The following is a 27,350-nucleotide window of genomic DNA, read 5'->3' on the forward strand; positions in this document are numbered from 1 at the left end:
GAACGGGAAGATAAGAAAAATCTCCGCTGCGTCCCTGCGGATAACAGTCATTTATTTTATTATTATTATTATTTTTTTTTTTTTTGGTCTGTCGACGTCCAAGATCCAGGACGACATGAAGCATGAGTCACCCCCAAAACGAGGATGACACGCGCCCGCATTCCTGCCATATCTGAAGCGTTTTTGCGAATGTGGCAAATCATGCCGAATACATGAAATACTCCTCGTCCATGGATTGTTTAGATACTAGTAATAATAGTGGGAGCAAAATACAGCGACATATAAGTTACTTGACCTAGAAACGACGAAAGCTTTTCCTTTTGGTATCGAATTCGTTGAACGACGACTACTTACTAGAATATAATCCTGCATGTAAAAGATAATAAACTGCTCGCTTTTATTCCGTATCCATGGCATTTCTTCGCTCATGAGAAAGTCATATATGGCAGAGCAGACGGCGGCGATTGCTTCCATGACTCTTCTTTACGGAAATAAATCCAAAAAAGTGTTTTCCACATGTGGAGGAACTCGTGGAATACAGCAGCATCAGTTGAGAAAAATCTTGACAATAACAGAAAGTGCATATATAGTCATCATGATAAAATACGAAAATATCTGGATCTATTTAGTTATTATAAACATTTAATTTCTTTTTTTTTCCCCGCCGCGCTTGCAACCTCCTTTCCACCTTGTCATTTCAGCACGACTCCCGGTATGGTCATTCACGTCTTGTTCAGAGAACAGAGAACAATAGCCTGTGTCGCCATCTCCGAAAATACAACCGCCCAATGTTGGCGTGGGAGTGGTCGCGTTGTCATCGAAACCATTTGCGCATAATCATTTGTGCACAATGCGGTTTATCACCGTAACCCGCATCAGTATCTGTTCACTGCTGCAAACCTTTTGTCCCCCCTCTTGCGCTGCATCGCTTTCTACGATTGATCTCTCAAAACCCTTAATTCCCACCAGGCACACATCGTGCTCTTATTTCTTCTTATTTTGTTCTCTTCTGTTTTTCCCTTGCCGTTTCTTCTTCTTTCTTGCCAGCATGGACAATAAAAGGCAAAATGGAGAATAAATAGAATCAGATGCAGAACGTTATCGGAGAGAGAAAGGAGAAGGAAAATTTCAAGTCTTATAGACGAGAAGTTTTAATATTATGTTGTAACAAAGATAAAAGCCGAGCCAGCCATGCTGAGTTGCGGATTGCCATCAAGTGTCATCTCTCAAAACAGCGAGTAGCAAGATAAGAGAGAAGAATGTGGTACGAGCAAGGTTGCTGAATATACTTCACTGGAGAAGCGAGGAGAGTAAAATGCTGTGAACACAGCTAGTAATCCAAGAGCTTAGGTGTGGGAAATATATGTGTCTGGGGTCCTATCCGCCCATCTTTTTGTTTCGGGGGATTCCCTCCCTTGGAACAAGCCATGGGATCTCATAGTTTCAAGTCGATCGCAACCATCTCACCTGATATATAAGGGATGAGAGCCGACAAAGAGATCGGCCTGCATATAAATATAAAGTCGGATTTTTGCTGTAATGGTCTTCATGGATGAACCAGATAATCGTGAAACAGTCTACAAGGCTAGAACTCGGGAAGGGTCATGCAGAAATCGTCTACGGTAACCGGCAATTTCCGTCGCAACAGTGTTGAGATCTTTCACATTATCGCGTCGCATATCGATGATGGTCTGTTTTAGTCCTGCAAGATACTCCTTTTGTTCTTCAAGAGTCTTCCCCTCTCTCAAGGAACCCATCTCACGAAGTATTTTATCATCTGTGAGGGTTAATATTAGTCCCAAGTCAGCTTATCGACATTATCAAAGGGAGTATGAGGATAGGGAAATAGGGCAAGACATATTCGATGTGAGAGATAAGAGAGGGAAGGTGGAGGGTAGGGAAAGTTGTAAATTGTGAAACATGATTAAATTCTTGAGCTCATCTTTGTCGACGCACCACTCAAGATCATATCTCGAAAGTGTTGATATTCACACGAATGGTCGTTACAGAATCCGCCCGCAGCCTCATATAGACATATATAATTATAGGGGTCGATTTTATGGCTGTAAGTTAACGAGCGATAACCACCACTGATATCTTTAGTGAAGCAAGGATGATATCGGTAAGCCTTAAATAACTTTAGCGGGCTACTGTAAGGGGTAAAATAGCGACGGGCACCCTCTTCGCCCTCTGCGCCCTCTTTGACCTATTGTATGTGTTAGAACTGTCAATTCAATCCAAAGGTCCGGGCTGAGATACCTTGAGAGAATCTGAGTTTGGGTCAGTCACAGAGCCCTGAGCAGCTAAAGTTAGTGCGTTAACATCTTGGGAAATAGACGATGATTCGGCAGCTACATGCTCTACTTCATCCGGCAAAATCAAGTTAAAGGGTGAAGTCTGAATGTGGTCGGTGTGTACTGTGCGAGGATCCGGCTCAGGTGGTTCATATCTATCCGATCCAGCTGAAGATTCCCTATAACTCATTGACTCTTCAGAGTTATCAGGTTTAGCCAGGGAATGGCCCGATTGGCCGTACTCCAAACCAATGTGTAAAGGTCGAGGAGACATGCTAGATTCACATAGTCGCACATCCAAATCAGTAAAACTGGAATGTGCATTTGTTCCGGAACGCGATTGGCCTTTCTCTTCCAGTGCCTGGGGCTCTTCTTGTGTCTTTTCTACTTCTAACATATCTTGTGTACTTCCCATCGACTCATCCATGGCGGAACTAGAGCATGTCGTTCCGTCTTCTGCCATGTCAGCCGTTGAACGAACGTCAGTTTCTTTGGGGGGAGACATTCTCATATCTATCGCTTCTTGGGAAGTCTTTGGGATGGTTTCAAAACACTGGGAAACTGTCTGCTCCTTAGTCGAGGGTTGTAAAGATGGCGCAGAGCCACTGTCCCGAGCTATTTCGCGGTGTGTTGACTCTTGAGCGTTTAATACGCTATCCGCAGGAGTTTCCTGCCGAGTTGATTGTGGCAGAGCTAGTAAGACGTAACCGACGGGTAAGATTCCAACAACTAGACTAATTCCACAAGCTGATCGTGACGGAGTGCAGGGACTAGGGAAGCGGTAATGGATATGCCAGGAGTAGGCTCACCTTTATCATCATGCATACCTTCAACTGCGTTTTCTAGGAGGTTCTTCGTGACTTGGAGTTCCTCGATAGATTGCCCAGCTGTTTTGAATCCAAGGGCTTCTAGTTCTTCAACGAGAAGACGTTTTCCCTCCTTTCCTTTCTCGATTTGGGCCAGCAGCCTTTGTTCCTCCTCACGAAACTGCCGCAACCGTGCTTCAGATTTTTGTAACTCTGCCTCAAGTTCAGGAAGCCCGGCTTCTATTTCCTTTTTTCGCATGAGCTTTTTCCGTATAGATTCACTCTGCATGGGTTCAATAGAGTTTTGCGACAAAACGGACTGACTACGAAGAGCACCATCAGAATTTAGACTCGTTTCGATTCCCGAATTCAATATTTTCTCAGTGCATGTGGAATGAGCTGGTGAACTTTTAGGCTGACTTGAGGGCAGCATAGGGAGCTCGGCTTCCATCGTCGGCTTCCATTGTGACTGTAAAGCAATTGAGCCATTTCCACCAGCCGAGGTCGTAGCCGACGGGGCCAGGGCTGCCGGTGATCCTACTTGGCTTGCAGATTGTTTTTCTTTCTTGCGTTTTTCGTACTCTGCTATTCTCTGGCGCATGGCCTTGAGTTCTGCGTTCAGATCGTCTGGATCCTTTCCTCGGTTACGTAGCTGCGATGTAAATGCTGGCGGAGTGGAACGGCGAGAGTGGTTTCTTGAAGGGAAGTCGGATAGGGGAGGTATATCCCGACTTAGTAGTTGATTCGAAATCGAATTCCTACCCGATCTAACAACGGGAGGTTCAGGCGCGCGGCGTTTAGGTTCAGAAGCTTCATCATCCGAACCATACATGAATTCATCTTCACTTATGTCAATAATCACCTTGTGCTGGGTGCTCGCCACCCTCTTTTCTTGCGTTTTTTGTGGTGCAAGGTCCGGCTCATCAGTAAAATCGGAAGCCCTTGGACGTTTTCGGGGTGCCCGGATTTTTGTCGACGGTGGCTCGGTTGATGGGACCGAGTTCTTATTGCTGATCGAGAGATCCTGAACTCTGAGTGGCTCAGAACTAGTCATGAACAATCCAGGTATACGTGCGGTCGACGATGGATTAGGTACAGGAGGGCGACTAGGTAACGGATGGTTTAAGGATAATGGAGGTTTGGATGGCTGGGATGGAGGCGTTGAATTTTGCGAACTCCGAACCAAGCTGCTACTGAGTGGAAGCTGTTGGTCAACAACTGGAGCTTCAATAGCTGACTGGGTCTGGTTTCTTCCAAGTCCTTGCTGTTTCAATTGTTGCATTCGCTGCCTCGCCAATTCCGTCTGGGCTTTGTTCTTCTCTTTTGCCCGAGTCTCACTAGCAATATGCTTTGGCGACGGAGGGGCCCCAACTTTTGCGGGCGCAGAGGTATCATTTGGATGGGCTAAGGGCGGATTTTCTAGCGGCATCAATTTCTTTGCAGCCTCAGATTTTGTAGAGTCTGTTGTACTCGCTGGTTTCCCTGCTTTACTTGCAAGCATTCGGGCAATTATGTCCTTTCGTTCCATAGGCTTGCTTGATTCTGCAGCGAGCGCGATTGATGTCCCTTGTGTCATCTGGGGGTTCGATAGTTGGGGCTTATCTCGAACGATTTCACAGACTGGGCTTTTGGCGACTGCACCGGGGGCCGCATGCGAGACAGGTGTCGTGACACTTTCAGCTTCAGATTTGAGAGGGACTTGAGACCTAGCGACTGACGTGGTCATCATCTCCTTTGACTGACTAGTGTCGGCTTGCTGTTTGTCTCGAGTGGAGATAACTTTAAGCCCAATATCATCGTAGAGTCGCTTGAGAATGACTGGATCGATGCCTTCATTTACAAGTTCATCAAATTTGATATTGTGGGGAGCTAACCCTAACAAGGCCCCCTGTGCCTGAACTCGTAGTTGTGCTGGGGACTTTCCATAAAACGGGTATGTCCCGCTTCCATTAGTAGTAATGTCCATTTTATCATGGGAAGCTACTGACTGGATAGAGGATACAGGTAATGATTCACGAGAACCTCCCGCTTTTGCCATCGGTAGGCTGCGGGGGTCCCGGGAGGCTAATTTGTCCTGAACACTTCCTCCAGCAAAGATATCGGCAGCTAAATCGGTCGCTGTCATATCTTCACGAGAGGACCCAGAGGTAATATTATTTGTCTGAGGGAACTGATGTCTTCTTGCTTTCATTGAATTTTGAGGCCCCTCGGGGGATTGCTGACGCGAGAGTGATTGGTGAGAAAAAGGCAGTCGTCCTGCAACACGGTCAGTTGGTGGTCACTTGATGCTGACTGGGCGCAAATACCATGAGTGCCAACATCACTATGCCCCTTATGATTTTCATTCGGTTGCTGTGAGGATAGATATGGTTGTTCCGGAATATCCTCTTTCGGCTGATGATTTTGGTATCCATCCGGCCCAGATGACTCTTCTTCTTCCGTGTCTCCGTTGCTTAGCCCACCTTCTTCTTTGCCACCTAAATTCACGTATTGCGGCGAGTCCATGGGGTCCAAGGCTGCAGTCTTACCATATTCTTTCATTGTAGCACCCGTGCGGATTGGAGATACGTTTTCAGCTAAGCCATTCTGTTGAGGGTGAGGGGTGGTAGGCTGCTGGGGAAAGCCCATGGGAGCAGCAAAAGCAGGCGCATATGGATCTGGCTGGAAGGATTGTTGAAAAGGTGGCATGAAGTGAAAAGATGGCGTCAAAGGTATGGATGCGTTATTGTTACCCGAAAGACCTGGAATCTGAGTGCTCGGCTTAAAACTTGGATTGGTGGTCGCGTAGGTTGGGGGTGGTGGAGGGATCGGGTTTTGAGGGTGATAGGCATCAGGAGCATCACCTGGTGTTGTAGAGGTAGGACATGGAGGCCACTGCTGAGACGGGCTATAGCGACCGCCAAAAGACGGGGTAGGAGGGTAACTCGACGACATCTTGAGGGCAGGGCTTAGACGGGCGGCTAAAATAAGATATAAAGGGGGGGTTCGAAGCGCTTCGGCAAATGTGAATAAATCGAGGCCAAGTTGCCAAAAAGGCAGGTGAATGTATATTACGCGTCAAGGAAAGCGAGATGGGGCAGCAAAAGCCGTCAGTCTCCGAGAGTAACATCACATACCGCGGAGGGTATGGTGTTTTTGCAGTAGGATGATGCACACCAAACCTTAAGCAAAAGCTATATAAATTATTATTGATAATAGGTAGACGCAGTTTTGATCAATAGCAAAGCAGACACATCATGACGACAAGAGCAGTAATCAAATACGAGATACTCGAAGGGTGAGCATACCTGGTGTCGGAAGTGCATGCGCGGTGCAGTGCAAGATGCAAGATGGATGATGAGTTGGAAGTGTCGAGAAGGAGAAGAAGATGCGAAAGTTTGGAAAATTGGCCAAGTCAGGTGACTGCTAGCCGCCCCCAATGGAGCGCACGGGCCACCACACCCCGGTAGCGGTAGCAACTTACTGTGGACAAAGTAAACAAACACAGCGCATGAGATGAAGTCACTCGTTTCCCTGGCCCAACAACCAGCGACAACAATTGCAGCACTTGCAAACCACCACCATAAAGGATTGCCTCCCTGCGATGAGAGGTGGAGGCGTATTCATATCTTGTTTAATTCGTTTGCTCTGATATCACCCCGGCTCTGGGTATTTTTTCGTGACCGGGATCAGGGCATAGAAAAGCGCAACTCGAACTCATGAGCTCTATCTTCTTTTAGAGTAATTCTAAAATGGCTCCCCTTCCGCAAAGCCCTTCGTCAAGGCGTGTCAATCCGTTTAGTAGAGGGTCCCCGTCTCCCTCCCCGCACTCTCCTCAAGCAGCTCCGACTCCATCATCAGCCAGCGCCAGGCCTAAGTCTGTTGCATTCGCCACTCCGGTTTCAATAGAGCAATATGGGCATAGCCGTAATGCGTCATTCTCGCCCGTGAGCTCAGGAATATTTGTACCTTCACATACCAGACAGCGCTCAAATTCAAGAACCAACCTAGCAACTTCGAATACCTTTGCTCCTCAATTCATAAAATCGGAAGAGCTACGAAGGGGCGCTGATCAAATCCGTGGGATTGAGGGTGATAACGACTTTTCGGGGAAAAGATATGTTTGGCTGAGTGACCCGGAGAAGGCTTTCATCAAGGGGATGGTCCTGGATGACACACAGGATGGACATTTATTAGTCCAATGCGATGACGGCAGTGTATGTTTGAAATGTTTAAATTGGTGGTACCGTACCATACAACTTTCATACTAACAACAGCGATGATTTCCTAGCAACGGGAGGTCGATTCCGAGAGCGTCGATAAAGTCAATCCTGCAAAGTTCGACAGAGCAGACGATATGGCTGAGCTTACCCATTTGAATGAAGGCTCTGTCGTTCATAATTTGCTTACACGCTATAAATCAGACTTAATATATGTAAGAAACATCTCAGTTCATTTGTTTCTATAACAATAAATGGTATATTGATCAGAAAATTTAGACATACTCAGGCCTCTTCCTGGTTACTGTTAATCCTTACTGTCCACTGCCCATCTACACAAACGAATACGTGAAGATGTATAACGGTCGATCACGGGAAGAAACACGTCCCCATATCTTTGCCATGGCGGATCAAGCATTTCGAAATCTTGTTGAAGAGGGGCGGAACCAGAGTATTCTAGTCACGTAAGTTTTCGAGCGCAGCTTTTCGAGACCTATGGGTAACTGACATATTGCAGCGGTGAGTCTGGAGCTGGCAAGACAGAAAACACAAAGAAGGTCATCCAATACCTTGCAGCTGTTGCATCTTCCCCAGAGGGTTCACAAGGCCGCTTGACCAGCAAACAAAATTCCAACCTTTCCCAACAAATATTAAGGGCGAATCCAATACTTGAAGCGTTCGGCAATGCTCAAACTGTGAGAAATAACAACTCATCTCGCTTTGGAAAATTCATTCGAATTGAATTTTCACGGGCCGGTCAGATATCAGGGGCCTTCATCGATTTTTATCTCTTGGAAAAATCCCGTGTCGTGAAGGTTAATTCTCAAGAGCGAAGCTATCACATATTTTACCAACTTCTCCGTGGTGCAGACAAGGAATTGAGGCACCATCTCCAGCTAAATGAGCTGGGTATTGAGGATTTTTGGTACATACGTGATGGGAACGACTCGATTTCAGGTGTTTCCGATCTTGACGAATGGAATAACCTTATGGAAGCGTTCAGTATCATGAACTTTTCGGGTAACGATCAATTGTCCATTCTGCGAACCGTGGCTGCAGTTATGCATCTGGGAAATGTCACCGTGACCAAGGAAAGCCTGCGCGCAGACCAAGCGACACTGACACCTGAAGGTTATGAAAGTGCTGCAAAAGCTTGTCAGCTTTTGGGCATCCCGATAGATCCGTTTGTGAAGGGCCTGCTCCACCCAAAAGTAAAAGCTGGAAGGGAGTGGGTAGAGAAAGTTCAAACCCCTGAACAAGTACGACTTGCCCTCGATGCGCTGGCAAAAGGTATCTACGAAAGGGGATTTGCAGATCTTGTGAGTCGAATCAACAAGCAACTAGATCGCAGTGGGACAGCAGGCGATGATAGTTGCTTTATCGGGGTTCTCGATATTGCAGGCTTCGAAATTTTCGAGACCAATAGCTTTGAACAACTCTGTATAAATTATACCAACGAAAAGTTACAGCAGTTTTTCAACCACCACATGTTCGTGCTAGAACAGGAGGAGTACGCCAGGGAGCAAATCGAATGGCAGTTCATTGATTTTGGAAAGGATCTTCAACCCACCATCGACCTTATCGAACTTCCTAATCCGATCGGAATATTCTCTTGCTTGGATGAAGATTGCGTGATGCCAAAAGCTACTGATAAATCATTTACTGAAAAACTTCATTCGTTGTGGGACCGGAAATCTCCAAAATATCGTTCTTCCCGACTAAACCAAGGATTTATCCTCACCCACTATGCCGCCGAAGTGGAGTATTCCACTGAGGGATGGCTAGAGAAGAACAAGGATCCCCTCAACGATAATGTCACCCGACTATTATCTTCGTCAAGTGATAAACACATCGCCAACCTTTTTGCTGACTGGGCTGAAGTCGACGGAGAACATGAAGTGTCAAAGAGCCGTGTTAAAAAAGGATTATTCCGCACTGTTGCCCAAAGACACAAGGAGCAACTTTCGAGTCTCATGGCTCAACTACATTCTACACATCCTCATTTTGTTCGTTGTATCTTGCCCAATCACAAAAAGAGACCCAAGCTATTTGATGGCCCTTTGGTACTGGATCAACTCCGCTGCAATGGTGTACTGGAAGGTATTCGAATTGCCCGTACCGGATTTCCCAACCGCCTTTCGTTCACAGAGTTTCGACAGCGGTATGAGGTTCTTTGTCCTCTGATGGCAAAAGGATACCTTGACGGACAAAGCGCGGCTAGCCTTATTGTTGAGAACCTGGGGCTAGACAAGTCGCTGTATCGTATTGGTCTGACAAAGATGTTCTTCAGAGCTGGTGTTCTTGCAGAGCTCGAAGAGCAAAGAGACACTCTAATACGTGACATCATGACAAGATTCCAGTCTGTTGTCAGAGGGTTTGTCCAGAGGCGCATTGCAAACAAACGGCTATACCGTACAGAAGCCACTCGTATCATCCAGCGTAACTTCCACGTCTACCTCGATCTAAAATCATCCCCATGGTGGACATTGTTTGTACGGATGAAGCCACTTCTTGGAGCAACACGAACTGCTGGGGAAGTGAAAAAACGCGACGAGCAAATCAAACAACTTGAGGAGAAAGTACGAAATGACATTGCAGAGCGCCAAAAGTTAGAGGAGGAGCGCCGGAGGGCAGACGTAGAAGTGCAAAGGATAAGAAAGACTCTCGAGAGTGAACGCGCGCTGGCCTTGGATAAAGAGGAAATTTTCAAACGACTCCAATTTCGAGAGATCGAGCTCAGCGAAAAGCTAGCCGGCGCGATCGCTGATCAAGAGAGCTTGGAGGATCAGATGGATGTGCTGATAGCATCCAAAAAGAAAACTGAGGAGGAGCTGGAGCTTCGACGTTCGCAGCTTGAGCAAGCAGCGCAGATAATCAGTCGCCTTGAATCTGAGAAGAAAGAACTCCAAGGACAAATCACTGAACTTGAGAAACAGTTACAAGATATTGAGAACAATCACCAAAAGCGAGATAGCGAGGTTGATAAACTGTCTCAGGAAGTCAAGATGCTCAATAGCCACCTAAGCTTAAAGGAGCGGAAATTACAAGATCTCGAAGCTAAACTTCTCAAGTCAGACCAGAACCTGGACATCAAGCTGGCGGACGCGACCAAAGAACTCCAGTTTTCGAGGAAGCAAGTTAAAGATCTTGTAGAAGAAAACAGATCAATTCGCCAACAGATCTCCGATCTATCCTCCACATCGACCGGGTATGAGGAATTAGTCAGACGAAAGGAGGGGGAGATTTCTATCCTTCGTGGAGATGTGAAAAAGTTGGAGTCGGAGAAAATAACCCTGGAAGCCGAAAAGCAAACCCTTACACACCGACACAGTGACATGCAACAACGACTCCGTGAGCTCCAGGCACAAACGGATGTTATGACGTCGGAAAAGAAGAACCTGGAACGCGAGGCTGCAGATGTCAAGAAGCTATTAGAAGCCAAGATCTCCGAAGATGCTGAGGCTGGGCAATGTCGCAAATTGCTTGATCAACAAGTCAAGGATCTCAAGGAGCAACTGTATGCTGTTCAAGCTGATCTTAGCCGTGAGAGGCAATCAAGAGACGATGTGCAAATACTCGGTGAACATAAACATGCCCAACTCCAACAGGAATTTGACATCCTTAACGAATCGAAGATTACTATAGAGAAAGAAATGTATATCCAGCAAGACACATTGCGGCGAGCTACCGAAGCGCGAGCAGCAGCTGAGGCATCCTGCAAAGAGTTGCAGAAGGAACTCATCAATCTACGAGAACGTTTCACCAAGGTTGAGCGTGCGCATTTGGATTCCGAAACCGCAATTGAAAAGAAAATTGTAGCGCAAGCAAGTGAACGGCAAGCAAGTTTACGGCGAGACCTTGCGGCAAAATCCAACGAACTTGACGAAGTCGAAAAAGAGCGTGCTCGCCTTGCTGCGCAGGTGCAGGACCTCACGCGAACCATGGCCGAATCCGAGGCCTTCCGGGTTCGTCATGATCAGCATAAGGAGCGCCTAGAGCGCGAACTCGTGACAATCAAAGGAAGGCTCGCTGCCTCGGAAAATGACAACAGAGCCCTTCTTAACAAAATCCAGCAGAAAAACCTTGACATTGCTCGTTCAAATTCCCGGGCTAGTGATACGCAACGATCGAGGATGGTGCAGATCCAGAATGAGAAGAGTCGGTTGGAGGAAGTGAACAAGCAGCTTTTACAACAGCTGGGCGATGCCCAACTATCCATCACCGCACTTGAAAAACAAAAGGAAAAGCTGGCTCTAAGCGTTGAAGATCTCAACCATGAGGTTACCAGAGAACATAAGGCAACAAGAAGTGCGGAGAAAGCATCATCAGCATCCAATATCCAGCTTGCTGAGGCCAACAGAAACCTTGAAACCGAAAGGCAGCTGAGAATCCAGGCCCAAGCCAACACGCGCAAACTTCAAGCTTCTGTTGATCAAGCAAATAAAGAACTTCAAGATTGCCATCAGCAGCTTATACTTCTCCATAAGGTATTCAACCCTGAAGCTGATGAAAACCCCAGTTCCTGGGAGGCGGTCAAACCGAACTTGTCCAAGAGTGTGGATATGGCAGCAGTGTTGGAGTCAGTACAAAACAAGCTTAGAGTTACTGAAGAGAAATGCGCTCGCGCTGAAAGCCAACTAGCTGAAATGCGTCGACGCCACGCGGATGAAATGGCTGAGCTTGATGCTCGTTATTCCTCTTCCAAACGGGCACTTCTTGAAGAGATCGATCAAAATCAAGTTGCAGTGTCGCGTTCGCCGAATCATTTCAAGAAGAATTCCGATCCTGTCAAGCGCTACTCAAACCCCTGCACACCAAACAATCGCCGATTTAATTTCAATGATGGCGCCAATGATTCTGGTCGATCTGATAGAACTGTGGACACTGTGGCTTTTCAGAAGCGAATGGATACTGCTGCTGAAATCGAATTGCTTCAAAATCAACTTCAGCTCACTGAGATGCAGAATCGGCAACTCCAAAGTCAGCTTGAGAGGTCAAGCCCGGCATGGGATTCGTGGCAAGATGAGAGCCCTTCGATCCGACGAATGCAGCTTCTTGAGCGTGAAAATGGACGTCTTCACGAAAAGCTTGACGACTCCGCGAAGAAAGTGTCAGCGCTGGAACGTAGTATTCAATCTGGAGAGCTGACCCTCCGAGATGTCCAAGCCAGATCTCATGAAGAACTCTACGACCTGCTCAACTCTCAGGAACAGTCAAGAAAATCGCTTCTGCACGCTCATAAGAGTGCGCTGGCCGATCTAACAGACGCAAAAGGCCAGTTGGACAAGATCAAGCATTCAAGGGTAAGCCTTGAAGTCGAGCTACGGGATGCTACTTCCGAGTTGAAAGAATTGCAGCTTGCCAGGGAACAAGATGCGGCCGGTCGGTCTCAATTGCTCCAGGAGTTTGCAGACCTCCAAATTAGATTGGATGCTGAAACTTCCAAGGTCAGCGACTTGACCTCCAGCCTCGAGCTCTACAAGGGTCGCGCCGATGAATACTTTGGAAAGCTTGAACAGGCTGAAATCGCTGTCTTGAAAGCTAGTCGCGCCGAACAGTTTGCCAAAGCGCAAGCCAAGGAGGCAGAAGATACATGCGCAACCATTATGGCAGAACGGAAACAAATGGATAGCCTCATTGAAGATTTACAACGCCAGACGCAATCCTATGAAGAAAAGGTCGAAGATCTCGCTGCTGATCTGGACGCGGCATTACAAGCAAAGAGGAGGCTACAAAATGAATTAGAAGATTATAGAAGCCAACGCGCCATGGACATCGAAGACAAGGAAATTTCCTTAGAGCAAACCAGGAAGAAATATCAGATGGAATTCTCAACTTTGACTAATGAACTCGAGATCGAGCGTGAGAATGTGCTCCATATCCGAGGGGAAAATGCTCGATTGCGTGAAGAAATTGAGGAGCTCCGATCCAAGTGGGATGACGAAGTCTTGAATAGCTCTACCTGGGCGAAGGAGAAGTCACGTTTGGAATTGACTTTGCGTGATCTATCGATTTCACGAGACGAGGCCGTTAATGCACATAATGATGCGCAAAGCAAAATAGTTACTTTGTTATCCCAAGTCCGCGGCCTGCGAACATCGGTAGATGATATTTCCAGTGAGCGTGATGCACTACTCAAGGAGAAGAGGACTCTTGAAGCGCGCCTCAATGAAGCGTCAGATCGCTTGGCTGAACTTGCACAAGGAGAAAATCCTTCTGTTCGCAATGCTGCTGAGATAGATCGGGAACTCCTTGAATTAAGAACTAAACTTGCTCAGCAGGAAGACTTATCTTCAGCCGCTGTTGGAAAGATGAGGCGAGCAGAAGCCCTGGCAACTGAAATACAGAAGGAAATTGTTGCTGAACGTGAATCAAATGCTCAGCTCTTCAAGGAAAAGGCAGCCCTAGAGAAGCAGCTGAAGGAGGCACAGTTGAAGTGCGTTGATTTAGAAACTAAAGGCTACACTTCTCCTAGCCAGGATGTGAGATTTTTGCATAAACGTATCCAAGAGGTAGGATACCCACTCAATCTACCATGAGTCGCATTTAAAGCATCCCTACTAACACCCATATTTCATACAGCTCGAAACCCAGTTGGATGAACAAGAATCCAAGCGAAATGCTGATCAACGATCAATCCGCAATGTTGATCGCACTGTCAAGGACCTTCAATCTCAGATTGACCGCCGTGACAAAATGAATGCGCAATTATCTGAGGATATTTCCAAGTCCCGTGACAAGATCGAACGGCTCCTCAAGACCATTGAAGAGCTTCAGTCAAGCGATTCTGAAAACCAACTCCAGGCACGACGAGCCGAAAGGGAACTACGTGAAGAGAGAGAGAAATCTCTACGACTTGAGCGAGAGCTAGAGGCCTGGAAGGGTTTGCGGGTGGAGCGAGGCAGTGCAACTGGTCGCAGCGGGACTGCGATTGGATTGAGTGAAGTGGGTGATCGATTCGGTGGTGTCAATGTGAGTCGCCGCGGTAGTGGCGTCTTTGTAGGTCCGGGACCAAATGGCCCTATCGAAGTTCCTCAACGAAAATTGAGTAACTCGAAAGGATTCCTATGAGCGTTTTTGTTTCCCTTCTGTTTTCCTTTTTGTCATTTTTGAAGGTTTGTCTTCCGCAAGATAATACTCTCGTCTTGACGAGGGTTTTGAGTTTTATTAGCATGCCGGTTCTATGGAATGGTGGAGCAGCGTGGTTTATGTTGTCATGAATACATGAGATATGTGGGTGTGAAGGACGGGGAGTATGATCTTCTCAGGGAGCAAGCCAGGTTTTAAATCTACATCTATTTTCTCATTGTTGCTCTTATATTGGTACATATACAATAGCTCTGGTTGATGGGTTCCTTGAATTAATCATAGTTACATGTTTTGATCCCAGAGTAAATACTAGTAAATATCCATTCTATGTTAAAAATTTGGTCTTTCTTCTGTGATGACGCTAACTCGATTGAGCAACAATGAAAACATCCATAGCAACCACTTTGATACCCCAACACCATTACACGTTTTTCCCGCCACAACACCAATTTTCCGTAGGGAAAAGGACAAGCTACCTTTTCCTACCTTTATTTCCACTTGAGTTTATCTATAATAACATTTTCTGCTTTTTCTCCCACTATACCGTAGCCATGGTCAGCCACCTTTTCATCGCTCCGAAGAGAAAAAAAAAAATAATAATAAAGAATCAGTGACAAAAAGCTAACTATAGTCGATTTGAATCCAGGCTCGCAACAGCGAAAAGGCGCAGTCTATGCTTTTCCGCTTCCGCGCTGCGCAAGCCGCTGATCTTGGAATCCTCGACATAGGACGTACCCGCCGTCCCAAGGCCATCACATCCGTCACTTCGATTCCCGTATGCGAGAAATGGCGGGGACAAGTGCTCAAGGAAATATCGCGCAAAGTCTCGCGCATCCAGGATCAAAGCTTGAGTGACTACCAAATCCGCGACTTGAATGATGAGATCAATAAAGCGATGAGAGAGAAGTGGATGTGGGAAGTGCAGATACGAAACCTTGGAGGACCGAATTATACGCGTGGTGGCGGGAGGGTATATGATGATGATGGTAGGGAAATACCGGGTGGCGGGAAGGGCTATAGATATTTTGGAAGGGCAAAAGAGTTGCCAGGTGTCAAGGAGATGTTCGAGGCTGCTGCGAAGAAGCAAAGTAGGAGAAGTAAAGAGGAGGATACTGATGGTGGGGGAAGAGTGGTTGATATATCCCGGAGACACGTCGATGCTGCGTATTTTGGATATGACTTGGATGAAGAGGATGGGACGCTGTTGGAATATGAATCGCAGAAGGAAAAAGAAGCTTTCGAGAATATGCTGAAGAGAGGCGAGGATGAGGCAGCTGACGGGTGGGCGCCTCTTCCGGGTGATGCTGGGGATGGTGTCGAGTGGAGGCTGCCGACTCTCGAAGAGGTCCAAGAGGAGTTGGTGGATAGACGGCGGCGGAGATTACTTGACAAAATCCTTTGATACCATGATGGTATGAGAGTATGATATTCCTGGGCGGCTGGCGTTTTTCCGATTGTTGACTTTTCATGTAGTACTACTACACTCACGTATTATATTCATTATCTGCCTTCTAGCTATCTATAATTACATAATGTACAAGGTTGATCTAACAAGAACAATCGCTCGAAAGTATTGAGGTTCCGGCATTCACACTACCTCCACAGTCTCCATTTGCCTTTCTTTCTTGGCCAGTTTCTCTGCCTTCTTAGCCTGGTTAATACTTCCGCCCATAGCTGCCAATCGTTCTTGCTGCAGCTTCAATGTCGTGTCCAATATATTGTCCATAATAAAGGCTCCAAATTTCCCCTCTCGATACATGTGCACCATCTTCCTAGCCGCAGCATCGAGGTCCGGCACTCCGCCTTTGGCGAAACATCCGGTTTTTGCACTAAATGACTCCAAAAAAGGTATTATATCATTCGTTGGCGGCGAATATTTCTCATATACCCTTGGTTTGTGGAGATTTACTTGATAAAGCAAATAGTCAGCCAACGTGATGCTTGGGATAATAGTATGTTTCACACAACCACAAAGCGCAAGCTTCAGCATGCTCTCTGAATCTGGCATGTACGGCATAAAGACTCCAGGTGTGTCGTGCACATAGACTGATCCCTGGGCCCTCTCGAGGATTTTAATACCGCCACCGACTCTTCTGGTTACGCCAGGATCTGCACCAGTTTTGGCGGCCTTCCCCTTCTTCATGACATAATTTCTGAGTGCGTTGATCAGGCTTGATTTTCCAATATTCGGCATCCCAACTACCATGATTCGAGCACCTGTGAGTTTATTTGGGTTAAACGGTTGCGATCTAAGGGCCTTCACGATCGGAACGATTGTATTATTATCGAAACGGCTGGTAAAGAACGCCTTCGATGTCTTATGCCATTGTTGTATCCTTGCCTCATTCTACGTAGCCACAGTAGATATTAGTATCAGTTCCAGGGAAGAGGAAACAACTGTACGTATAAATCCTCACAACTCACTCTCTGGTTCGCTAACTTCAAATCGCCTCCAAGGTCCCGCTTGGTATATACGATCCACCTTCGTTTCCCGCTCAAAGCCTCTTCGAAGACAGGGTTGATAGAAGTGGCAGGAATGCGAAAATCTCTACATTCAATGACATGATCAATTGACGACAACATTTTCTTCATTTTCTCAAGCCCAGCCTTGTGATGGCCTAGGAAGTAAGTGCGGGGGATACTGTCAATTTTGGGGAACACCGAGCGCGGTACAAAAGTGGAGGCCATCGTGAGCAGGGGTGGGAGAATGGCGGATACGTAATTGGAAGGATTAATAGATATGCTCACATTTTAAGCATAGGCACACTCCTTAGGAGGGGTAAAAGTCAAAGACGACTGTTTCGCAACCAAGGGTTCATGCCCTGGAGGTGAAAAATTAACGCTGTGCCTGCCACGAGATCGCCGAGTGAAGTGCCAATCACGTGGTGTCTCCCAAGGCGTTGGTCTGTGTTATCTCAGCAAGCTCAGACGCTTCGCAGGATAATTGCTGTTTTAACACTGATTTGATGATTAGTCACTTTTTAAAGAAGCTAATCTCAAATAAGTAATCAACTAACCCAAAATAGTCATATCACATGATGTGCAATTCTCCTGCGAAGTGTCTGAGAAAAAACGGTTTCAGTTTGTTAGCAACACAGGAATGATTTGCTTCTATATCTTGTGTAAGGGGTGAGGAAAGCTAAACCAACTCCATCTATTCAGCATCTCTGTATCACCTTAGGACCTAGAGAAATCAATGTTCTCACAATGATAGACTGGCGTGTGACCATGCATGGGACTGGGACCAAATTTTTCCTCAGTCCCATTATTAGATATCTTAGTCCTGGTCCCATATAGTGTTTAGTAAATTAGTCACTTTACACTGTTTATATTATAAATCTAGTCCCAGATCATGTTTTACTAATAAATTAGTGATCCCAGTCCCATTTGGTCCCATTTTACAAAATGGGACCAAATGGGACCATGATTTACCCTATATAGGTTGGCAGCGATAGATTAGCAGTGATAGATTAGCAGTGGTAGGTAGGTTGGCAGCGGTAGGTAGGTTGGCAGCGGTAGGTAGATTGGCAGCGATAGATTAGCAGTGATAGATAGATTAGCAGCAATAGATTAGCAGCGATAGATTAGCAGCAATAGATTAGCAGCGATAGATTAGCAGTGATAGATTAGCAGTGGTAGGTAGGTTGGCAGCGGTAGGTAGATTGGCAGTGGTAGATAGGTTGGCAGCGGTAGGTAGGTTGGCAGCGATAGATTAGCAGCGATAGATTAGCAGTGGTAGGTAGGTTGGCAGCGATAGGTAGGTTGGCAGTGGTAGGTAGGTTGGCAGCAGCGATAGATTAGCAGCGATAGGTAGGTTGGCAGCGGCATAGATTAGCAGTGGTAGGTAGATTGGCAGTGGTAGATAGGGGATCTAATAGCGAGCCATCAGGGCATTGAGCACTAAGCAAGATAGGGGTAATATCTCCACCAATCATATCATCAGATTGATGTATTATATAATCATCAGAATGGGACCAAACTTGAGTCAAAATCATGATCAGTCCCAGATCATGTTCTTATTTTTGATAGTCAGTCACTTTACATGGAATATCAAGATTTTTTAGTCCCATTTCACTCATGTTTTGATAATTCTAGTCACTTTACACTCCCATTCTGATCCTGGTCCCACTAAAATAATGCCAAGAAATGGACTGGGACCAAACCAAACCAAACCAAATGTGAAATTCATGGTCCCACCGGCCAGTCTACACAATGATATCAATTTTTATTTTCATATTCCCATTTCTTAGATATGAAGTATCACCTCAAAGTCAACTCATTTTTTTTTGAACATGGGAAGGATTTGCTATTTGCTTGATTTCAACAAGAAATAAAGTGATCATTTTCAACAAGATACATCTATATTAAATATTGATTTTTTTAATATAAAAATTATATATTTATATTCTTCTTCTCTTTAGCTACAATCTAAGATAGTTTACAAATCTCAAAGATATATGACTGTTGTGTAATTGAAAGTCAAAGTTGAGAAATTTGAAGAATCTATGAAAATCTCAAGAATCTCCACAGGAGCATGAACTATTACTTCTCAGACCCTCTGGCGAGGATTGCTCTGAGCACATGACTTGTAACTAAAGTAGTTTAGTGTCATGCTGCTGCAACCGAGCTAATAGAGGGTCTGAGCTCGCTGATATAAGGTCTGTGCGCCAATGCAAGCCGATTCCGATTCTCGGGAAACCGACACATTTGCCAGTGCCAGGTTGAAGTTGCTTGTCAAGAGAGTGGATGCATGGGTTGTATCGAGCCACGATAACACTTCACTTCGGCACAACCCATTCCAAATCTATCAAGCCTCTAATTCTCAATTACAAACCACGCTGAAGTGCTTTCCAACATAATATCTAGGTAGAGAGAGGAAGAAAGCCAGCAAAGTAGATTATTGTTATTGGTAATGGATTTGTGGCGATGTGTGGGTCCAGGAAACGAAACAACATATGATGTAAAATTTGACAATGGTGAGGGCCAATATAGCTCTGACAAGACACATATCTAAACAATTAGGAATTCCGATGTCCATGAGAAAGTATGTCAACACTAATTTGAGGGTATATTCTAAATGCTTGCAATGCATCTTTACAAGATCGCGCCAAAAACCTCCTAACTCCCCGGCGACCGTATCTACCAAACTGCTATTCAGAAAAGCATATCTAACACGCCATGATAAACCGGTAGAATGGGCGCAACGCTTTATATGCCAGCTATCATTGAACCAAGTGCCCCGATCGGGTTTTCATAAGAAATTATGCCCTCCATCCCTGGACGAAATCGTGAATACGGTCGATGACGACTCCAAAAATAGCGTTCACGCTATCACTGATGAGCTGCTCGAAATGACGGATTGCTTCCTCTTCACTCATTTCTAAGTGGAATCTCTCCTTCACCTTCAGAACAGCCTTGTCTGGTTCGACGCGGATATCGGGGATATTCGCATCGACCATCAAACTGAACAGGTTAAGGATGAGGTTTGCAGATTTCCGAAGCGTGGTGTATGCAGTAAAACAATATTGTTTAAATAGGAGATAGTTGGGTGACGACGCTCCACCCATACCTTCCACCATTTCTTTGCAGAGCTTCATCATGGGAGCAAACGGTTTCGGGTCACGGCCAAGAATGAACCCAAAATCGGCGTGGAAGAAATGTCCATCCGGTGCAAGCAAGAGGTTGTCTAGATGTCTATCGCCTACGCCAAGAAGGTAAGTAATCACGCAGTAGCCGGCGCAGGATTTTATGTAAGTGTCCATCGTTTCTTTACGGACACCCAATGGCTCCTTGTCGTCCGGATTGTTCGCTCTTAAATATGCAAGGATCGATCCCTTGTATTTAGCGGAAGCTGCTGATAGGGATGTCGAGGGGATAAATTGCAGCGCACCGGCATTGGCGCTGGTAGCAATTATGCGGTAAGGGGTAAGTTTCAAATCTAAGTTTTCCTTTTGCAGCAGACGATCCATAAGACTGATAATTTGGATGACAAGCTGATCTTGTCGAAGGTCATCTCCGACCTTAAAAATTACAGGGTATTTTCGTCCATCAGAGAGTTTGAAGTTGATCAACAGAGGTGAGAGGGAGGATTTGAAAACATTAGAACCTTCAGCAAAGCAACCAGTGATCAGAATTTCCGGGTCTAATGGAAGTGGTAGAGGAGGGTCAATGGTAGCAAGCTCGTTTTTGGGGTCCAGCAAAAATTTCTTCAACTTTTCAATCTTGACAGCACGGTTATCCCTCGAGAAGCGAATATCCTTGGCGATTTTGGATAGAATTGTAATTAGTTCACCTTGCCGTAACAAAGACTTCCTCTGTTCAGGGTGGTGTTTCTCCAGCTCGATCATGAAGTAATACTCAACGCGGGCGAATAGTTTGCGATGGACGGAAATAGTGCTTGGACCAGCATCATCACACTCAACCATAAGGTACCAATGAAAATAACTTCCAAGGAGGGGGTTGTTCGCAGCCCGAGTGATGAGGAAATTGGTTAAAGAAGAATCTTGTGTGATATCTTCAGCACCTCCATGAGGGATTGCCTCGAACTTTAAGGCTTGTACTAGCTGCAGGAGATACAGGAGGAGCTCTTCGTCATCGGACTTCCTCAACCGTTCCACCGCATATGCACGAACTGCTGGGTTATCAAACGTCGGTCCGAGAAGTTCCAATGCATCGTCTACATCAATTTCAGTCCATTTCGGAAGAATTTCCACGGCCTGCCGAGCCTCGCCGATATCTTGCCAATTGACTGATTTCACGAACTTAGTCATGGCCCTCTTATCGCGAGTGAGGTGGTGTCTGAATTTCCAGACAAGGTCTTTCTCCTCAGAGTTCAATTCTTGTGTAGGTCCGTACAACATGATTTCATTCAATTCATCACGGATCTTCGGATTGGGCTTGAGGTCGCGATCCATGATTCCCGTCCGGTGGCTACGAACTAGTCTTCGATGCTTGTCTTCGCAGGGGTTCCATTTCTGGCCAACCTCTGGGTCATATATTCTAATTATCCTATGTTCATCGTCATCATTAGCTGCGCCATCTATATCAGGCCCCAAACGGACTTCCGGAGGAGGTTTGAGGGTCGAATTAGAGCCCGATAGTTGTTGCTGGGAATAAGAAGATATCGGTGGGCGAGGGTATTCGAAGTCTTCGAAAACGAGCGGAAAATCAAAGCGTGGGAATTCGATATAGAGAACGAAGTTCTCTTCGTGATCATTTATCTGATCTTCCTCCCAGTCGTCATCAAGGCTGTCTGGCTTTCCACTTCTCTTGACTGGGACTTTTGCCCTGGCAGCTTGGTTGCGTATTGCCCTCTTTTTTGCAGATTCCTCGGCATCCAATTTTTTCTTCTCTACAGCTCGAAATACTAACTGATCCAACCAGTCAACCCGGGGTATCTCGCCCATCTCGTGTTTCTTTAGGAGCTTTTCCAGGCGCTCTAACTCCTCTTCCTCGGGGGTAGGCCCATGATCTGTATGGGGAGGGAGGCGACGTTTTTGCGCTGGTTTGGACGGTGTCGTGGTGTTGGAAAGCCCATCCGCGGCCTTGTGCCGGTAGATTTTGCACTTCTGTCTACCCTTTTTCAGAGTACCGTCGTCATCAAATAATGATATGGTTGTTCCACCAAAAGGGACGGAATGGCCGTGAGCATCGACTCCGCCCAAGGGTGACAAATCCCAAACGGTGATTGCTAACTGGCTATTGATCGGTGCATCTTTAATGGATACTGGCATTGTAAGCCATTCATTCCATGTACGGCTTGTCTTAAATGCTTTATATGCCGTCTGAATCGGAACACCTAGAGGTTTAGAGCTAGCCCATAGTTGTACCGTAATGAAAAGGTCGGATATCGGGCTCTGGTTTGACCCTAGGTGTCGAAGTTCGGGATTTTTAATTAAGACGGAGAAAGGTATCGGTTTTTGTTTTCCTTCCAAGTTACATCTAAAGTGAGTGATGAAAAAACCGTTATTCACTGAAGACCAAGGATAAGCAGCAGATAGCTCTGAGCTCAAACTGAACTTACATCTTCAGACTGATTGGTAGGTCCACTTGAGCGGAGGTTGCGAAGGTGTAAGTGTCCATCCTGGTAGGCTAGCCTTATCGGCCCCTGGAACCGTTGATGTCTTTCTCCCTCTCATTCGATGTTCAATCTCATCTCCACAGCTGCTGTCTTGATATAAAGCGCGTGCTGCCTGGGACGCTAACCAGGTTAGAATATTGAGTTGATTGAGGTGCACCGATTACGTCAGATGTATCACATGATAATGAGGGCCACATATCTCGGCGCCGCTGCTAACTTCAAGCCTTCAACCAGTGTACGCCACGACGCAGGCTACGGGCTTGAGTATGGTTGCTAATTGACAAAAGGCTCATTACCAATTGGTTCTTCACCACAACAATTTCAATTTTCCCAACTTGCGCGAAACTAAAGGAGAAGCCAGAGCGGTCGTGTGTATTTTGTGTGAGTGCGTGTGCCAACTTTTTTATACTGCTACATATATGTCTACTTCTTCGCCGTCTCCAAATTCCACTCAAACAAATTACGGAAAATCTCTTTGCCTCCATTTTCAATTATATCTCCATGACACGGGATTATCCGATCGAAATTCCACCCGTCAATCGTAGCTACCGACTGTGCAAAACCCTTGCGGTCCCTCGCTGATAACAAATACCAGATCAAACGCTTTTGCCCCTTTGCAGGTGGCTTTGTTGATTGCAAAGTTCTAATGATCTTTGTGAGTATACCCTTTGTGGCCGACTCGCCAGACTTCGAAAATTGCTCTGTGGCGGGAAGATTGAAGATCAGATCTGCTTCAATGAGGGTCTTGGAGGACTTGTGTAGAAGGACTATTTCGCGGCCGGGGTGCGAATTGACATATTCGACGTCGAAATCGGCATGAAATTCATCTGACACTTTGAAATCCCCCTTGTTGACTGCTGTGAAGATGTGGTCGAATACAATGCCCTTTGTTTCCGGTTTTTTCTCGCGTTTCTCCTGCAGACCTTCGGGTGCGATGATCTGGGCGTCCGGGTAAGCTTCTTTCCAAGGTGTGAGGAATATGTGATGTTCCATATCTGGAGCAATGATGTATTTGACGTTCCCGCCCAGCGAGTTCACTGCGTCCCGGGCCCCTTGCGTGAGGGCAACTGGGGAGAATACAGCTAGAGGACCATTCTGTAGACGGACTGCGGTTATTCTATTAGCAAATATGTCGGGCACTATTACAGCATCTGTTTGCCTTCTGCCAAGTTATTCGTACCAATCGTACACCTTCCACCGATCCTTACATGCCCAAAGCGGTAAAAAGGAACATTCAGGGTGATTATATCGCTCTGGACTTTCCGTATTACCATGACTTCCTCCGGATTCGAAGGAATCAACTTTGAAGTCATCGTGTTGAAGTAAAGAAATTCTGATGCCAGTTGTTTGACAATCGGCCGACGGTAATCGATGGCCTGCTGGAAGTTTTTAGGGTGATGTACCACGGGAGCGATGAGGTTGTCGTTACTGGAAGAGTGGAGTTGGCTTCCGGAGGATGTTGTTCTCGCGGAAGCAGCGTGTATTTAAGAAATGGGATACTGGACGAATTAATATAGGGGAGAGTGTAACAGATTGAATGACACCACAGCGAAGGGGATAGAAGGCAGCTATATTAGGGAAACGGGCGTGCCCAGCCCAGCCTGATGAAAAACATGAAGTAAATAGTCATTTAAGTTCGACATCCAGTGGCTATTGAGGTAAGTTCTCCACAAGTTCGGAGTATCGAGTCTCTGAATTGCGGTGCGTCACGGGTGATCAGATGTCGAGGACATGTCAATGACGTAATTGAGTCAAAACACTTGCCTGTACTCTACAAGCAAGCTTGGTTATACATTTTGTCCCTGGGTTAATTAATTAAATCCGCTGTGCTGATATTAATTAATAAGAGATGCTTCCTGAAATTAGAGTCTTTGTTTGAGTATAATCGCACCGACACGGCTTGCCCTAATTATAGAAAACGAGATAGGCATCTGGATCTGGGTCTACCAGAAAATATGTCAGCCATGTCATAAAAAAAAAGAATTACGACAAGGATGAAATCGTGGATAAATTAAAATCCGATAATATGAACCAGGTCAAAAAATCTATCATACAGGCAAACAAGGGCATAAAAAGCAGGCGGCTAGAAATAAGGCACCAAAAACTAATAAAAAGGAAAGCAGGAAGTATAGAAAGAGAATCAAGTGCAGAAGTAAGGCCAAAAAAAGTAAAGAATCAAAAGGGTCCGATGACCTCAATAAAAACAGAGACAGGTAAATGATGCGGCGCGAATTGGCATTACACGCTCTTAGCCGTGCCAGGTAGTAGTGTAGTGGCTACTTCTTTATTTGCCCGTCCGTTGCCTCGTCATTTCGGTGCGGAATCAAGGGCTCTCTAATATCAAATACTTCAATTAGATTTTCCCATGTCTCAAAGTCAAGGCTGAAAACTGTTTGGTGTTTTCTCATTTTTTTAGCCTGCGCTTCTGATGGTGCAGCAGGTTGAGACGGGACTGGATAGGGGAAAGGTCAGTAGATCTTTTCAGAAAATAGGAGATTGAGCAGCAACTTGCAGCAGGAACGCTTGACTTACGTAGAGTAGGGAGTTGGTTGCTATCCAATGATATACCCACACTGCCGTCGCGCACCAAAAAACTGATATAGAAGAGGTTCTCAACCGTCTGACCGAAGGACTTTGGATTTATGCAGAACCGGAATAATGGTACACCGCCATCGTCTGAAATGGCATGTTTACTCATCACCTCCTTGATCACATCCTCCGACACATCAGAGCCCATTCGGCAAAGTTCTTCGTTGACGAGGGTCTCACTGTGCGTCTGAGTTTTTACCAGAATCTCTCTAATATCAGTGCACATGGCAGTCAAGTTCGAGACCTCCTGTTTGTCTGTATCGGTTTCTTTAACATCCTGGGGTTGGACATTCTGAGAAGGATCCAACCGCGCCTGTCTAGCCCTTCTCTGACTTTGTTGCCGGAAACGCTTCTGTACCGAGAGCGGACCGAGTAGAAATCCAGAAAGAGACGGACGTAGGTTATTGGGGACACAAGCTTTCCGGCCAAGCCAGTCCCAATTAAGGGGATCCCCTTCTTCATCACTATCTTCCTCATTAGGATCGTTGCCCGTAATACGACGGCGCCGTCTCTGGGTGCTTGAAAGGGAATACCCCTCCCCTCTAGGGCCTTGTCGCATAAATGAAATACATTTGGAAACAAATTCGTCCACGTCAATACCAGTCTCGCCATCGCCTAAAACCGCCTTCGCAGTGCGTCTATATGATAAATCTGCCGCCGATACGAGAAGTCGAGAATCTATCGTTGCGTCAGAGGTTTGCTTCACCGATTTGTATAGCTCGTTTGCTTTATCCAACGTGGTACGTATACCATCGGAACCGGGTTGGAGGTATTCCGCGCGAGAATCTAGGGGGAAATAATCAGTAAACAGTCCACACAAATTCATACAATCACGCAAACTTCGGACACATCACACCATTTAGATTTGTCACGAGGTCTCTAAATCCCTTTCTGATCTTCCTACGTTCCTCTGGATCCTGATCGGGGTCATATAGATCGGTATCCTGGATATGCCGTGGCTGTCGTCGGGGTGCCGCCTGGCTTTGGCGATCCGGTCCTCCTTTCTCCGATAGCCTTCGCCTTTTATTTGACGCGTCCGCCATTGCTTGGGAGTGCTGTGTCGACTCAGATGTTAGATGGCCGGGTTTCCTTTTATCCAATCGCCTAGCCGATGTTCGATTCTCTTTGTCTGAGGAAAACGAAGGGGATGGAGAAAACGCGGTTCCGTCAGAAGATCCCACGGCCGGGGACGCAGGACTACCGCCCTCAGAAGACATCCTCGCTTTCATAAATGATTCGCCGGTGGGCTGGAAATCCTCGACTCCAATGGCAAAATGCGGCGTAGCGCGTACTGGCAGGGATGATGCTTCAAAAACGAACCCGGGGACATGGGAGACCCAGAATGGAGCCAGCCGCCCTAAAAGATTGATAGAGAAAAGATTGAATATCCTACAAACTCTTCTGCACCTGGCCTGGTACAACTAGTCCCTGTCGTCGTCCAGTGATCCATGCGCGATCAGAAATATTTCCACTTGAGGCAAAGACGCGACAGTCGAATGGTGTGTGGAGAGGTTGACTAAGCGGCTTTATCTGCACTAGATCAAATTGGGCTTAGGCGACATCCTTGTACCCTGCGAGGTGCTGACAAAGCCGAGAAACTCGTACTGGGTGGCTCTAACGAAAATACAAAAACGAGATTTCCCCCACTTCAATGGGCTCGACAAGGTGGGCGCAAGGACAAAGAGCATCCAATGCATTGGCTGGCACGATAATGGTACCCATTTCTCATCCGGCATCCATGGCCATTGTCTCCAGGAATGCACAGGTCGTTCCAGGAGGACTACTTGATTCCACGCCCACAGGGATGATGGGGCTTCGCATGGGGAAGCCAAAGACAAAAGGCAGGATGCAGCTAACCCCCAGCGCGGCTGTTGTTGGTGGCTGCTGATGGTAAAGACTCTGGCGGACATGCACTGACCTACTCGTACATGCTGTGGCCTTCGCCCAATTATCACAGCGGCTCATGGGGCGGCTTTGCCACTTCCACTGAATATGTGCAAATCCCCCTTTACGATTGGCCGCGAAAACAACGACTGTGGCTATGGCTCCCGAGCGACCTCCAGATGTCTCTGCGCTGGCAGCAAATGGGCGTTGTGGATATCCCCGTTAATGGCCAGGATCCGTGCCAGATCGTTGGCAAGCCACAAGCGCTACGTCATCGTGGCAGTCGTCATACTGCCCCAAGAATCAACACATCTTCCAAACGACAACAAATCTCCTGCTATAGCCCGGGATCTTTATTTGCTGCGCTCTACCATTTGACAGCATTGTTGCGTCACATGGGTTCTTTGGT

General features: G+C 46.4%; 8 protein-coding genes across 8 annotated transcripts; 3 read left to right on the top strand and 5 right to left on the bottom strand.

Annotated features, from left to right (window-relative positions):
- Positions 1-1,114: 1,114 nt before the first annotated feature.
- Positions 1,115-6,034, bottom strand: HCBG_08939 (uncharacterized protein; the record flags this gene model as incomplete). Its single annotated transcript, XM_045435988.1, has 5 exons — positions 1,115-1,777; positions 1,957-2,206; positions 2,260-2,987; positions 3,122-5,356; positions 5,407-6,034. 5 exons carry the CDS (start codon positions 6,032-6,034, stop codon positions 1,578-1,580), a joined length of 4,041 nt encoding a protein of 1,346 aa, XP_045283310.1.
- Positions 6,035-6,831: 797 nt separating this feature from the next.
- Positions 6,832-14,370, top strand: HCBG_08940 (myosin; the record flags this gene model as incomplete). Its single annotated transcript, XM_045435989.1, has 5 exons — positions 6,832-7,296; positions 7,371-7,514; positions 7,579-7,763; positions 7,817-13,811; positions 13,882-14,370. The coding sequence occupies 5 exons, from the start codon at positions 6,832-6,834 to the stop codon at positions 14,368-14,370; spliced, it is 7,278 nt and encodes a 2,425-aa protein (XP_045283311.1).
- Positions 14,371-14,939: 569 nt separating this feature from the next.
- HCBG_08941 (pre-mRNA-splicing factor isy1) lies at positions 14,940-15,790 on the top strand (the record flags this gene model as incomplete). Its single annotated transcript, XM_045435990.1, has 2 exons — positions 14,940-14,942; positions 15,035-15,790. 2 exons carry the CDS (start codon positions 14,940-14,942, stop codon positions 15,788-15,790), a joined length of 759 nt encoding a protein of 252 aa, XP_045283312.1.
- A 186-nt stretch (positions 15,791-15,976) lies between these two features.
- Positions 15,977-17,076, bottom strand: HCBG_08942 (mitochondrial ribosome assembly protein; the record flags this gene model as incomplete). The annotated part of the gene is made up of 2 exons (XM_045435991.1): positions 15,977-16,735; positions 16,813-17,076. 2 exons carry the CDS (start codon positions 17,074-17,076, stop codon positions 15,977-15,979), a joined length of 1,023 nt encoding a protein of 340 aa, XP_045283313.1.
- Positions 17,077-19,649: 2,573 nt separating this feature from the next.
- HCBG_08943 (phosphatidylinositol 3-kinase VPS34) lies at positions 19,650-22,470 on the bottom strand (the record flags this gene model as incomplete). Its single annotated transcript, XM_045435992.1, has 2 exons — positions 19,650-22,329; positions 22,412-22,470. The coding sequence occupies 2 exons, from the start codon at positions 22,468-22,470 to the stop codon at positions 19,650-19,652; spliced, it is 2,739 nt and encodes a 912-aa protein (XP_045283314.1).
- A 421-nt stretch (positions 22,471-22,891) lies between these two features.
- Positions 22,892-23,781, bottom strand: HCBG_08944 (uncharacterized protein; the record flags this gene model as incomplete). The annotated part of the gene is made up of 2 exons (XM_045435993.1): positions 22,892-23,574; positions 23,649-23,781. The coding sequence occupies 2 exons, from the start codon at positions 23,779-23,781 to the stop codon at positions 22,892-22,894; spliced, it is 816 nt and encodes a 271-aa protein (XP_045283315.1).
- Positions 23,782-24,476: 695 nt separating this feature from the next.
- On the bottom strand, positions 24,477-26,490 carry HCBG_08945 (Smc5-Smc6 complex subunit NSE4; the record flags this gene model as incomplete). Its single annotated transcript, XM_045435994.1, has 3 exons — positions 24,477-24,920; positions 25,001-25,843; positions 25,914-26,490. The coding sequence occupies 3 exons, from the start codon at positions 26,272-26,274 to the stop codon at positions 24,745-24,747; spliced, it is 1,380 nt and encodes a 459-aa protein (XP_045283316.1).
- Positions 26,491-26,795: 305 nt separating this feature from the next.
- Positions 26,796-27,319, top strand: HCBG_08946 (uncharacterized protein; the record flags this gene model as incomplete). Its single annotated transcript, XM_045435995.1, has 2 exons — positions 26,796-26,934; positions 27,015-27,319. 2 exons carry the CDS (start codon positions 26,796-26,798, stop codon positions 27,317-27,319), a joined length of 444 nt encoding a protein of 147 aa, XP_045283317.1.
- Between the last annotated feature and the right edge of the window lie 31 nt (positions 27,320-27,350).

This window comes from Histoplasma capsulatum (assembly GCF_000150115.1).
Source record: "Histoplasma capsulatum G186AR genomic scaffold supercont2.19, whole genome shotgun sequence".
NCBI lineage: Eukaryota > Fungi > Ascomycota > Eurotiomycetes > Onygenales > Ajellomycetaceae > Histoplasma > Histoplasma capsulatum.